This window comes from Leptinotarsa decemlineata, unplaced genomic scaffold (genome assembly GCF_025532065.1).
Source record: "Leptinotarsa decemlineata unplaced genomic scaffold, Ldec_3_MD MMD2_tig00002974_RagTag_RagTag, whole genome shotgun sequence".
NCBI lineage: Eukaryota > Metazoa > Arthropoda > Insecta > Coleoptera > Chrysomelidae > Leptinotarsa > Leptinotarsa decemlineata.
In genome coordinates, this window is record NW_027412578.1 from 12,772,137 (window position 1) to 12,787,385 (window position 15,249).

Here is a 15,249-nt window from a genome sequence, read left to right on the forward strand (position 1 = left end):
AGTAACCTTATTTTGTTGAAAAATATCTGTCATTTCAAAGTTTTGGGGTGTGGACCATCGGGGGTAGTCCGTTCCTGACTTTGTAGCAAAACAACTGACTCCTGCATGAAAGCTCATCGACGGAATTCATTTGTTTAGTCAATTACCAAAATTTGGATGATTTTGAATATTCACTTGAAAAGTTATCAAAGAAAAACATTTTTCATTTTGTAACTTCGAGGGCCCGTAACTTGGTTACGAATACTTTTAGGAAAAAAAGTTATATGAAGTACTGGTGATATTTTGACCCCATCTATACATTCCCGAGAGGAAAAGAGGAAGTCCAGGGACACCCTGTATAACTGGAAAATATTTTTACAACTGCCATATACTAAAACATCGCTGTACGAATGTAATTGGACTCTAATTGAAGGCTGGACCGTCAATGAAGAATACTGCATACTTTCTATGGCACTACTACACTCTTTTGCCTTTTTTTCTCCATTTGATCGTAGCCTGATGCCGTACTTATGCAAAGTCAACAGTTTTTCATCAGGCGGTACAAAAGTTATTTTTGGATTGAAAATTCAAAGCATACTGAAAAATATTTTATTTTAACGAATGCAGCTTAGACCTAAGTATAGTAAAATAAAAAAGATTTTTGTTTTCTGCAAAACCGAGTAAAGAAACTACAGTACAAGATGTAAAAATGACGACATTCAAATCTTCCAACTTACACAAATAATAATCAAACGTTAACAAAATGCCAGGTGGTCCACTTATAACAATATTCAAACTACAATACAATCGATATATAAAAAAAAAGATTCATTCCAGAACTTTTCATGTAAACAGTGTTTTGCAAGGTTTCAAGCGTCTCCTAATAGTTTCATAATTCAACAGATGTCACAACCGCCATGTAACATTACGAATATTGAATTCTTCTTCTCATTGATGGCTGTGCTCTACTGTAGCAAACGGCCAACACACAGTTCTTTGGAAGGTTGTGACACCCATCAATAAAATTATCTACCATTTTTTCTGGAACTTAGAATGAGAAATCAATTGGAGATTAGATGTCATAGATGGGCCTCCCTCAACAGAGGACAACAAGTTTAACGGACTTTTTTGAGTTCTACCTCGAAAATGAGAGTGGAGTTTCCTGGGATAGCTGGAGGGGATCCTTTAGCTCCATATCTGAAATGAATAGCTTCAATGTAATATTCTTCTGGCAAAACAAGCTGAAGTAAAAAGAATTTTGTGAAAAATCTCTCAACTTACGCCATGGCAGCAGGGCACGTTATCCTCCTTTTGCCTCCAACTTTCATCCCTGCTACTCCTATATCCCAGCCTTTGATTACTTCGCCGTTGCCAAGCCTGAAGCTGAATCCTGCTCCTTTCTTGGATGAATCGAAAACTTTATTGTTTTGTTTCAATCTCCCTTCATAATACACCTGCAATAGGCAAAAAAAAATTGTCGGCCTTGACATAGGTATCATCCGGTAATACTTACACTAACAAACTTTCCTGGCTTTGCTGGGGGTCCTTGACCTTCGCTGATTTCCTCTATCACAACTCCACCTTGCAGGGATTTCTTCTTGGGCGATTGTACTTCTTTGAAAGGAGATTTGCTTTCGTTTTGCTGCTGCTGCTTTTGTTTTTTCATTTCTTTTTCCTTTCGCTTGGGAGTCGACTGCTCTTGTGATTCTTTTTTCGGAGAAATACCATTTTGTTTAACTTTTTTCTTTTTTTGCTTTGGTTGTTCTTCAACTTGTTCTTCGTCGCTTTCGGCCTCGCTCAAGGAACTTTCTTCTTCCCCTACATCCTCCTTCAATTCAAAAAAACAAACAATGATAATGAATATATATATATATATATATATATATATATATATATATATATATATATATATGTAAATTGTTTTTATTATTATTAAATTTTCAATTGTAAAACTCGGATTACTTCGTCCTGACGATGTCTCTATTCAGAGGCGAAAGCTTGGCGATTTGTGAAATAGAGTAAGTTTGGTTTTTGAATATGTTTGACTGAAAGTCCCGTTAGTCCCTACCTTATATATATATGATTAGAACGCCTTAGTGCAGGTAACCGTATGAAAGAACAAAAAAGAAGATAAAACGTTCAGTTTCAGTAGATCCATGATGATGATAGTACAGCCTGCTATCGAAAGCGCTCGCATATAATAAGTAGAAGTTATCAAAGCTTGAAATTCTTTTATGTTTGTGGTATTAAATTTTTTTCAAATATTCAATATATTAATGAAATTTTGACAGCTCAACACGTGTTTCGATCACCAAGTAATCATCTTCAAGAGGAAGATGAAACTGGGATAGAACTCCCAATAATATTCATACAATTTTATAGTATTTGCATTGTTTCACTTCCTTCTAATGATAATTTAAAGTATTTATACCGATTCGTCGTCATCATCATCATCATCTTCATCACCATCATCTTCAGATTCCTCATCACCTGACGCGAAAGTTGCATCATCTTCATCGGTCTCGGCCAAAGAGTCTTCTAAAAGAGCTCTCACATCAGTATCACTCATGTCTTCCTCATCAGAATCAGCAACTTTGGTTTTCTTTGCTGGAGCTAGAAGTTTGGTGAAAAGTTGTTATTGGAAAATTTTATCTGAACATAATCTTTTCTTGTACTCACGTCCATTAGCTAGTCCCGCTTTATTCCTTTTTTTGTCCTTCTTCGTCTTTTCAATTACTTCCTCCTCCTCTGTAGATTCATCTTCCTCTTCTTCTGGTAAATCATCGAAATCTTCTGTTAAATATCCAGTCAAATGTACGTGACATTTTCCATTGGCCGCAAGTGACAGCTCATCTCCAACCTGAAAATTACCAGGAGTGTTTCTAATTTAATATTTCGTCACTTTTCCAAATAATAATGGCCCTACAGTTATTATTCGATTAACCGTTATGGAAACTTGAAATCAGGTAAAAACAGTAGGTAAATCATGACAAATTCAAGACTTCAGAATGACGAATATTATATCAACAAATGTGAAAGATACATGTGTTGAGTAGGTGAAAAATTCCCAGATATCCACTATATTTCTTGTTGTTTTTCTTTTATTTTTTACCGTGGTATTTATTACAAAATCCCTCTATCTATTGTAACTTAACAAACTATTTTTTATTCGAGTCGAACTACAATCTAATTACAACCCATAAGTGAAATACTGTGTTTCTATTCTCTGTACACTGCCAATTCTATTAGAATTCTACAGTATACGTTTTTTATTATTATTATATGAATGTATCACTGTATAATATAGTACTCTATTACTCTGCTGATTTTATATGCTATTCGTTATATTCCATCGTACTCATAGTTAATCATAGCTGTAAACTTAATTATATTGTCTTGTAATTGGAATTATTCCTGTTAGACAATAAACTTTTTTTTTTTATAAGAGGAATATTGAAGTCGTTTTCGAACAATTTTGACCATTATTCACTTTGAAGTGGCTCAGAAATACTGACAATTTCTGGTCATACTACCTAACAGCTGTCATCGTCTCACCAGGTCACCGGTTGTTTTCAATAATAATAATAAATGATCTTTATTCATCATACACAAGTTACAAGATTGCCAATGAAAGGTGAAGTTCAGCTTACGCTATTTTACAACTTAACCTATTAATTTAAAAGGAAATAAAAATAAAAGGTATATAAAAAGAGAACAAAAATAAAGTAAGTAAATGATTACAAATTACAAGTTAGCTCTGAAGGATATTGCTATATAATACATCACAGTGAATGAAAATGATTGATTAGAAAGGGTAGAAAGAACATTTGAATAAGAGCTACATTATTAAGATAATCAATAACCAGTAAGGAAACAGCCAAAAAAAAAATACTTCTCCAGTTTAAGAAAATCTCAAGATGATTTGAAATGAACTTTCAATTTCTTCTTGAAATTCAAAATGGAATAGTGCCTAAATTCTCTGGGTAGAGAGTTATATTTTTTAATTGAATTATATACAGGGCTATTCAAATTCGTTTTTGTACATGGGGATCTCGTAAACGATAAGAGATAGAGTGTCGGTTAAAACGTGGCAAAGTTGTGTATTTTGAAGATCTATTCAATGATGTAAAGAAATCGAATATAGCTCTTTTGGTTCTGGAGATATACAGGAAAAACAAAAAAATCCAAAATTATTTTTTGGCCTATATCTTCTTTATTCGCAGACATATTGGAAATCTTGCCACATTTTGCAATTGGCACTTATTGTGGGCTATCAGAATATATCCATGAATCTTTTATACAGGGTGTCATCTGACTTGGGACACCCCCATCTTTGAATTTTTAAATACGGACCTGTATTTTTTGTTGTAGTTTTTGTATCGTCGACTTTCACTTCATACTGAGAAATTAAACTCAATTTTATATTTCGAGGCGTATCGGTAACATTTGATTATAATTGGGTGAATTATTCCCTTTTAAATTACGGCCCTGGAAATTGGTTGACTGAGTTGAATAAAAACACAATAGCAACTGCGTGTGAGTAGAGAGGAGTGTCTAGAAATAATGAAAGTATTTTGGTTGGGAGTGTGAGATTAATTCTGGGATGAAAATGTAACATATCTCCTTAGTAGATAATCTGGTTTCTTTTTCAGCAAAATTTTATGGGTTGCGACAAGCAGATGAAGAAAACGAATTTTGTTGAGTCTCAACCAGCCAGATTCTTTGAATTTTTCTGAAATGTGTCAATTATTCCTCTCAGATTATATTGTAATGCCTGTGATAAAAGTAGGTATGTTTTGCAAGTCAGAAATAGATATGGAGGTAGTTACAATTGGAAATCCAACAATAACATTTCCAAACTAGATTATACTTAAAACACCAGTCAAACAAAGATAACTCGACTTTCATTGAGGATGAATAAATACATGAAATGAATGAATAGGAAGTCTAGCTAAGGCTAGTCTACTTAACCCTCAGGGGTTTACGGCAAAAAAGTCATTATAGTGAATCAAATAATTAAATTGTGGTTGACTGCTTCTTTATTAGAGAAATTACATGAATATGAAAGGTTATATGATTTTGGGGGTAAAATTATTTCAGTAATTATGAGAAGAGTTTGAGAGAGAAGTAAGTTTTATAATATGTAATGTGTAGAGTGGTTCAAGAGTTTGTCCTGTTGAGTTTTATTCTTTGGAAAGTGAGAATTTTTTCATTTTATATTTGAGTTTATAAATATTATACATTTTGAACTCTTTTGGTAATAATTATATACCGAGTGCATTAAAGACAAATGACCTTTGAAAAATTTCTGTTCTATGCTGAGACATGGTGAAGATAGACTTGTTTCTGACATTCTTTGAATGGATTTGAAATCGAGGTCAGGATAACTCAAAAAATGTTTATGTGAAGTGAAGTTATTGTCTTTCATTTTCCATGTAGACAAATTCGAGGAATATATGAGAAATGGGTTCATATTTCCTTATCGCAAAAATGAGTCTACAACGACTATTTTGTACCTTTTGAAATCACATTTTATCAACGATTGTTACGCATAGACCATAAAAAATTAAGTCACAGTGATTGAAGTGACTCAAAACAAGTGACTACAAACTGTAAGCTTCAATTTGAAATTGAGAATATGCTGATTACTCCAAACGATCTCAAGTGATCCGAAAGCTCTGCCTAACAGATTTTTGATGTACTGGGAGAATTGCATTCAAATTCTACGGTAAGTCTCAAATTTCTAGCTGAGTCACTTAGTTGTAGGGGTTTATTGTATATATGTGGTACAAAAAAAACTTTTGGATATTAGAATTCAGCCTCAGACACAGTTCTTCAGCTGATTCTTTAACCTTTTTGAGCTCATTGTTAATGACTTCCTTAGCTGCATCTGACCTCTCCATACTGAAATTCATATAAAACTGTTCATCTGTATAAGCCTGCACTTTACAAAGTTACACCTCATTCAAAATATCTGTAGTGTATATAATGAAAAGTTTAAATTTGAAAACAGAGGAAATTATGTTTGCATGAGTACTTATAATCGTGTAAGCAACAAAACTTACCTCGAAGTTGAGGTCCAAAGGACATTGCAAAAGATCCGGTTTCCTCAGAGTACACAGCAAATAATTTCTTCCTTCGAATCCACACATAACTTGGGCAGGTTCATCAGAAGATGTAGACAAGTCCAAAGAAGCCATCGAGATGTGGAATGCTTTTTTCACTCTTTGAGTGTACCGCCTTTGCGGTTCCATAATCAAGCCTGGGCAAAACCGTTTTAGTTTTAAGAAAATTATCGTAACAGAATAAAGAATTTAAGGTCATTTTTGCAACAAATTTCGCATGAGAGAAATATTCGAAAGTGATGACACGTGTTGCCGGGTTAAAATGAACCTCGAAATTGTTACTTACCCCAGAACATTTTGATGATTTAAAAAAGTGAGTTCAATTCGAAATGGATAAACAAGTATATAATTTTTTGTTTGAAGAGGTAAAAAACTTGTTCTGTTTTCAACACTCAAATTAATTCGTTCAATGTATGGGGATGAAAAATAAAACGAACAATGTCGAGAGAAATGAGCGGTTAAGTCGTAAGTTAGGAGGGAAAGGGAAAAAATAGCTACTAGCAAACGTCTTCTTCTTCCTTTTCTCGTGGTTTTTTACTCTGTGATAAAATATGAAAGTTGACAAAAAAGCAGCTGGCAGCATCGCAGCTTCTAGTACGAACCTCTGCCACTGTTTTGAGCAGATGACAGGCGTAATTATGGACAAGGACCACTTAGATATAGGTATTTTAATTGTATATTCATTATTAAAAATACTCATTGAAAAAACAGATGAGCAACGTCCGCTGGGGCAAACAAATCATTAGTTGCAAATTCAGTAAGAATAGGATCTAAATTATATTCCAATCCGATAATCAGAGCATATAAACAGTGATCAGCGCGTTATCGCCTCATAGCTTGCTAGAATCTGCAATGATATTGGTCAAACGTCCATAAAACTGCTAAACATGCTCTTTACTGTTTTGATGCAGATTCGTAATCAGATCTTTTTGAGTACCATACTTCGTAGTTTCAATATTGTTTTTTATTTAAATACATTTGAAGTACCTATATTAAATAACAATGTGTTTGCTCCACGGGCATATACCGAAACTTTCAGTGAATTGTTGAAATTCTTGTTTGTTATATTTAATAATGTATCCAAGTTACTTAAAAATGTGTAGCACGGATACAGTTGATGAGTCTACAGAAATGTGTTTGTTTCCAACTAGGCGAAGGTCGAAAAAGTCCCATTTCCACATAAAAACCAAGGAAATAATTCTCAACGTGTATAAACATGAGAATCAAATATTACTCAAAGATTGAATTGTAAACAAAGTGGCAAATAAAACATGAATGTGTGGTCGCTACGTTCTGAAAGAACGTTCCCTGAAAGTGGCCGCCCCGGATATCTCTTGAATACTTTTACCATCAACGCTGGTGTTCCCCAGGGATCTATATTGTCTCCAAAGCTCTTTCTATTATATATCAACGACTTATTGGAAACAATTAATATATTGCTTCGCTGACGATAGCACACTTGTATCGTCATTCCATTTGGATTCCAGGACATCGGCGGCGGATGTATATCTTCACCGGCAAAAGGAGATTGCATATCTTAGAGAGGATCTAGGAGTAATTTTGAATTGGGGTGAAAGTAACCAGGTTCAATTTAATGTGACAACCCAGGCATCAGTTTTCTCCAAAAAGATAAATGTCCGAACCGGATATAATAATGTAACTCCAGACAATTCTACTTTCTGCTTCGATAAGTTTGTTGGTGGTTAAAATATACACCAATATGTCTTGGCACAATCATGTCGCTGGAACTGCAATAGCCGCTTCTCAAAAGCTGTTCTGGACCAGAAAACGGTACACACCTCAGCAACATTTACTGAACGTCAGATTGGAATATAGCTTAGTCTTCTCGCCTATACATTCGTTTGTATCTGAAAAGATCCAAAGTATTTTCACTAACAGGTATTCCCTAACCAATCAATAATTTTTTTAAGTTCCACAGTTTTTTAAAATCTGGAAATTGTCAATTCACTATTATTTATGCTGTTCCTACAATGTAATACGCAACAATTGCAACTACGAATGTGTTTATTATTTCCAGTTCAGTGTTCATTATTCCATAATGAAAAATATAAACTTCACTGAATTATTCAAACGCGGTGAAATTCAAAAGTTTCTACATGTCTTCTTAATATAATACGTCGAATATCAGTGTTGCCAATGGTGAAACGCTTGAAAATACTAGAAACATGCGCAATCATTCATACATTTATGGTCGGTTGCGTTTTGGAATCTATCAGAATGCCTTAGGCGAGTTCGTTCTTGAATTCAACATCAGTCTATCAATGATGCGCAGATTTAAAAAATTGAGTTTAAAAAATGAGATTTTAGATATACTGAAAACACACTTAGCAGCAAAATTGTATATAACTGACAGCTGAAAACAATAAATTGTACATGAAATGTGGATATGCGGTAAGTTTCTGTAGCTTATGTAAAGGAGAATTTCTTCCATTCTCCAATATGTATTAAGGTCAATTTTCAATCAAACTAAATCCATCAATCATAAACCTCAATTAATTAGTATGTGGCATCAGAGGAACTAATCACAGAACAAAGAACGCGATAAATGTTATAACTATTGCCTCGACCTGATTGGCGAAGGTTCTGCCATTATGAAAGTTATCAAAGTGCTTGATAGTCGGTTGGCGAGAGGTTTGGGGAGTATGGTGGGTGGGGAGTTTTTGGCGTTATCGTGAAGCAGAATTGGACCTCTTTTGTTGACCAGTGCCAACTGCTGCTGACGCAATTATCGTCGGAACGTGACAATTTCTGTCGATCTTTCAAATCATGGGGCACCCACTTTTTGAGCTTTCTGACCTTTTCAATGAGTTATAAATCAAAAAAACCACATGGGAGCTGGTGTCCAGTTCTTCTGCCATCCCACGCAATGTTTGTGATGGGTCAATCTCCACCAGGATCCCACAAATCCTTGTCCTAGATCACTATACTTTGACCACTCCAGGACTCATCTTCGAGGTTGAAGTCTGCGGAACGAAATTTCACAAACCAACGTCGAACAGTGAGTTCATTGACACCATCATTTGCCAAATGACTGCTTCATTTTTATGGCTGTTTTGACAGCGCTTTGGTTCAATTTGAGTTTGTAGAGAAAAATTGTCCAAAAATCGCTCAAGCCGGAAACAGACAGAAAATAAAAAATTTGGAAAAATGGACAGCATTACTGTATAGAGTACAAAATTCTGTATCGATTAGTATACCACGACATAGTAGAAAACACATGACATCAAAATGGACATCACCTTTGAAGCAACCCAATATAAGCTCTCCCGGTGAGCGTGTTGTACATGGACACTCTGAACTAGTATATGTATGGAACGAATATATATATGTCCCAGGAGGACTCTTATCATGATCCCCATTAGGTAATGTTGATTATTTATACGGTTGTATTCTGTAAAACTTCCTTAAGTTACATTAAACCCCATTGAAACTTTCAGTATGACACTATTATTATGTTTTTAATACGTTCCCAAAAAATGATATATTCTTTCTTTATTACCAGTTGCACTGAATAGTTGAGAAATTTTGTTTTCCTGAATATTGGGCAAGTAATAAATTCAAGGTACACATTCAACTACCGAAGACATTTTGTCAATAATTCGATAGTTGCATAGAACACAAAATTATATGGTATGTCGCGATGGTGAGAGAATCTCAACGAATGTCTGAAGTGTGTTAACTCTCTCAACCCAATATTTCAGTTCAAAAAGGAAGGGAAAACTCGAGAAACTATCGCCTTCTTCAACAGACTTGAAGATGGGAAATTGGATTATAGAGTGTACAGGAAACATATATACACAGACAGGTTTTGGTGAGAAGACAGTTATCGAGCGGAGTAACAAGGTTTCTCCTGTCATCTGTCATTAGTTTGCTGTTGTCAAGTTGGCAGTAGCGCATGTGTTCTTTTTGACAAGACAGCTAAGCTGAAGCGAGGTTGTCTGTATTTGATAATTTAACTTTTTAATATTTTGGTCATCCTAATTGAAACTAGTTTTCAAAATGGTCCAGAAAAAGGTACGTTCATAGTTTTTTGCTGTTTGTCCAATATTTTCCGCATCTAAAGTTTGGGGAAATTTTTATTTGAAAATGCGAGAAATATGTGTTCGGCTCTCAACAACTTTGTGTTTACCCCGGATTTGGATTATCTTTGAATTATTTTCATTTAGAATTATATTCATGAAGACGTATTTTCTATTCATTAGAAAATTTAATCGTCAATGTTCAATTTTCAACTGTACATTTGAGGTTATATTTAATAATGGGTTTCATTACATGATGACTGTATTTGCTATCTGAAGACATTATTGTTTGAAGATAACCATTCTACCACCATAGATAAGACTGATAAGTGGAAAACCATTATTGTAAAACGTTAGTTCAACACTATTATTATTCAGTATACTTATTTTGCTGTTTCAGCCCAAGAAGAAGGTAGGAAAGAAAGTTGCAGCTGCTCCTTTGGCAGTCAAGAAAGTAGAGTCCAAGAAGGAGGTTAACCCTCTTTTCGAAAAGAGGGTAAGGAACTTTGGAATCGGTGAGATAGTTTATTGCTAAGATTATTCAAAACAAGTGACAGTGAATTCTTGTAGGTCAGGATATTCAACCTCCACGTGATTTATCGAGGTTCGTCAAATGGCCAAAATACATTCGAATTCAAAGGCAGAAGGCCGTTTTGCAGAAGAGATTGAAGGTTCCTCCGCCAATCAATCAGTTTACTCAAACCGTTGACAAACAAACAGGTAAGTGAGTATTTTACCCATGAGGTCTATGAATTAATTAGAATAGTAATTTATAAAATATGGAGAGAGCATGTGTTGTAGAGACGTCCTTCAAGTTCCAATTAGGTTTTGAATAATCTATGGGTTTGTTGTTCAATAGCTAAAATGAATTAGAGCATGGAATAGGAAACTTACACTATTTTGATCTTGTATTTTAATCTTTATCAGTAGGTGCATCGTTCGTGAATTTCATGAGAACTTACTTGTTAGGACGAAGTCAGCAGGTCAAATTCAATATAAGTGATTCAAAGGGGGGGGAGTATCATTAACTGAGTCCACCAGGGTAGTATACTTGGTCCCCTATTATTTTCTGTCTACACAGCACATTCTTCAATAGCTCTCGAACAAATAAAGCTCAGATCTCAGATTACATTTTTCGTGTATCATAAACACTGTCTTTGGTTAAACGATTTCAAAACTGAAGTGTTAGGTCAGAAATAATGCAAATTTAAAATATATCTTGATAAAAACACACTCAGAACTAATAATGTTGATAGTTTTGGTTTATACTGCTGGTTAACGGAAAAACGGATTTCAACAGATTATAGCCTGAGATTTGACAAGCATGTCTATTGAAAGACGCTTACAGAAAGTTGAGAATGACGTATATGTACAAGGTTATTCTTAACATAGATAATAACCTTGGGCTTTTGACTCTTCAACTATGTCTGGTCCTAAATATTGCAGTGGGATGGAAATAGCCTTCAGAAATTGCAGAGTGCATGTATAATGAATATTGTGAGTAAAACAGTAGTACCCACGCACAGGGTGTGCTTTGTGGGTTTCCTGAATTTGTTCAAATTGTTATTGACTGACCCTTACACTGAAAATTGAATAAATTCATTTTATTATTGTATTATTATATGATACAGTTAAGGTTCCCGCAAGGATGACCATAATAGCACTCCATTCTGAACTTTTACTTGGTTAAACCTCAACGAAAGATATCTGTTGCATATGTGCTGCCAAATATACAAACTGAATAACAGTTCTATAATGCTCCAGACGTCGTATAGTATCAGAATCGTAATATGGAGTCTACTTTACAATTTCATGACATTCTTCATTTACTAGAGTTGGTTGAATAGTAGTTGAGTATATGTATAGCCATGGATGTAGGGAATAAATATTGAATACAAGAAATTACTTGTGTTTTATCCATGACTTATCAGTTGATTCTTTGTTTTGTCATAAATGAATTTGTTTTTAGCCACCCAGTTGTTCAAACTCCTAGAGAAATACAGACCAGAGACGGCTCTCCAAAAAAGGAATAGGCTGAAGGCTAAAGCCGAAGCTAAAGTGGCCAAGAAAGAGGAAGCCCCTACCAAGAGGCCAAACACCCTCAGGGCTGGAACTAACACTGTTACTAAACTCATTGAACAGAAGAAAGCTCAGCTGGTAGTGATTGCCCACGACGTGGACCCTATTGAGGTATGTATTGGTGATATAAAAATTGACATCAGTTTTGTATAAAAACAAGAATGAAAGACTCAATAGTTCATTTTTGAAACCGTTGCTCTTGATTCTCGATTGTACGTGGTACAAACATTTTCACCAAATCAAAAATTACTTTAATGATAATGTTATGTTGGAATGTGAAAGTTGAAATATACCATAAAATGAAAAATATATGAAAAACTATAAAATATAATAGCAACTAAGTCAATAATAATTGTCTTCAGTCAATTTTATAAAAGTGTAGAATGTTTAAGCATAGATAATTAGAATTGTAGTACCACACATTTCTTCTGCCGCCGCGGCAAATATATTTTGTTGGTTGGTAGGCATCGATTGCGAGGACGAAGGTACACTGCTGAAGATGTCTGCCACAATAGCAGACGAAACGTTTGCTAGTACAGATTCCTCTCGATCACCGCCTACCTGCTCAGATTTAATTCTTTCTAATATTTGCCCGATTGTTTGGATATATCAGGAAAAGTAAGGGGCCTCAATGCTGAACCCTGAAGGACACTCATGACGATCTCTCTACTCTGTGATAGTTTTCTCTGTTTCATCACATTATCTATCAGATTGAATTTCTTTTATTGTTTATTGTTGTGTTCACAGTGTTTTATTTTGCTACAATAAAATTCAGCAGTACTTTGAAAGACAAGATGAGAAAAGTGTTGTTTATGCAATTTCTATGGACCTTCATTAAGTAACTGTCGAATCAATCAGAAAAAAAAAGTTATATTTCCGTGTAATTCAAAGTTTATATGAGGCGGAAAGCTCTAGAAATAATGAAAACCTGATTTTAGAAGCTATCCACAGTACATTTTAGTGAAATATGATAATTGTAGTCCTTTTAGGAGTCATGTCATGAATTAATCAGGGCTGTTAATTATTTTCACTACAACTATATCCACTTTAATTGTAGCTATCTTCGTTCAACCTGTTCAAAACAATGGGGAATGTTCCTCCTGACGAGAATTAAGTAGTTTTCATAAAAGAGCTCTAAAACAACGCATTTCAAACTTATCATTTCAACCTTTTCCTTTAAAAAATTATTTAAATACTCAAAAAAGAGGAATGAAATGATGCATTCAACATTTAAAGGGATTCGTTTCTATTTCACCATTTGGCAACATCGGTTATAGCTAATAAAGGACAATGAATCTGTTGACAAACAAAAATGACATGAGGCATGCTGTTCTGTTTACTTATGTTTCGAGTTCAGAGACATTCTGTGACATATGACATTTTGTGCACCTAACCTATCTTCCTCTATATAAATAAATAACAAAACAACTGTTGTTTATGTGGCTTGTGGAGGTGGTATTGAAATATAATTTAAATTTTGCCTTAATTGTTGATTAATAAAGATAGTTTTCCTTTTTTAAAGTAGAATATCTAGGTACTTATAAATTATTTCAACCTGATATAAGGCGCTGTTGCCAATATGTGAATTAGAAACAAATCCCTTTAAAAATTAAAACCCAACATTTGAAACATCAATTTGAATACTTTTCGAAGTGAATTTGAAAAACTCATGAATTAAACTCAACCTTATTTTGTTCAAACTTGCATTTGCTGTAATAACCCAAATTGAGGAACATTCCCCATTCTGATTTAGAATTGAAACTGAGTATTTTTCCGTGGATTCAATTGTATTGTTTCTTGTTTTGATTTCTGTTATGGAGACTGCTGAATACTCGTTTCCGACACCGAGACAATCGACGTCTTCCTACACCACTGAAGGTGTCTGTAGCAAACGAAATGTTGGGTAGTTGAAGTTCATTTCGACATTGTTGGTGATAGTCGTTGTTCTTCTGTGTTGTGGAATAGTTTTCAAATTTGAATTATATGATAAACATAATGTATTATTTTCACAGTTTTTAAGGTTTTGCAAAAAATAAGTCAATGAAAAATTAACAAGACTTATCACTTGAAATCCTACTGTATAAAGTGAAGGTCATTTCTGCGAGTTTCTTTTGATTTGTATCTGAAAGAACATGCATGCATGATCAAAAGGTTTTTGCCAGAGTTTTCATGGATGTTTTTGTTGCTCTCGCTATACATTTCTGGACAAATCCCAAAAACAAAACTCCAAACTTCAGTCTAGCCACGAAATATTTATTGATAAATCATTGTTTTCTTCTCCACTTTCAATATGTAATTAATTTTGAAGTGGTTCAATTTTGCTATGATGTTTTTGAATTTCTTCACCTGAACGCATTTCATTAAAGAATGCTTAAACATGAAGAACCTTGACCCTGAGCTTAAATTCTAACCATGAAAATGCATGAAATACTGATGAGTATCGATTAAAGGAAATGTTATTTTGTTTCAGTTGGTGTTATTCTTACCCGCCCTCTGCAGGAAAATGGGTGTACCATATTGCATAGTGAAAGGAAAAGCTAGACTGGGACTTTTGGTGAGGCGCAAAACTTGCACTGCAGTAGCTCTTACCCAGGTTGATTCTGGTGACAGGTAAGAATTCCGCGATACTGTTGAACGAATACCCTTGTTCTTTTACTTTGCTTTATTTTATTTTTGCTTAGAATTCCTCGTATTTATTGGCTACTACTTGGTTTCATTGTAGGTCCAACTTCAACAAGGTTGTGGAGGTCATCAAAACCAACTTCAATGACCGCTCAGACGAAATCAGGAGACACTGGGGTGGTGGTTTGTTGGGTTCCAAATCCGCAGCTCGTATCGCCAAGATCGAAAGGGCCAGGGCTAAGGAACTCGCCCAGAAACAGGGTTGAGATTGGTAACTAGTTGTATTCTTGTTTCAATCCAACTTTGTAATAAATACATTATAAGTTTTCTTTTATTTTCATTTTCTTTATTTTTTCGAAATTGTAAATTTTTCATCTGGTTCGTCGGCTTTGAACACAAAAATT

The 15,249-nt window shown here is 34.5% G+C and overlaps 2 protein-coding genes across 2 annotated transcripts; one reads left to right on the forward strand and one right to left on the reverse strand.

The window, feature by feature from the left end:
* Nucleotides 1–572: 572 nt before the first annotated feature.
* On the reverse strand, nt 573–6,594 carry Fkbp39 (FK506-binding protein 39kD). The gene is made up of 7 exons (XM_074177489.1): nt 6,391–6,594; nt 6,045–6,241; nt 2,659–2,839; nt 2,411–2,592; nt 1,493–1,807; nt 1,261–1,433; nt 573–1,176 (listed from the first exon to the last, which is right to left on the reverse strand). The coding sequence occupies exons 1-7, from the start codon at nt 6,398–6,400 to the stop codon at nt 1,095–1,097; spliced, it is 1,140 nt and encodes a 379-aa protein (XP_074033590.1). The 5' UTR covers nt 6,401–6,594; the 3' UTR covers nt 573–1,094.
* Nucleotides 6,595–9,979: 3,385 nt separating this feature from the next.
* RpL7A (Ribosomal protein L7A) lies at nt 9,980–15,179 on the forward strand. Its single transcript, XM_023167034.2, has 6 exons — nt 9,980–10,139; nt 10,545–10,659; nt 10,715–10,864; nt 12,114–12,334; nt 14,694–14,833; nt 14,946–15,179. Exons 1-6 carry the CDS (start codon nt 10,125–10,127, stop codon nt 15,109–15,111), a joined length of 807 nt encoding a protein of 268 aa, XP_023022802.1. The 5' UTR covers nt 9,980–10,124; the 3' UTR covers nt 15,112–15,179.
* Nucleotides 15,180–15,249: the final 70 nt, after the last annotated feature.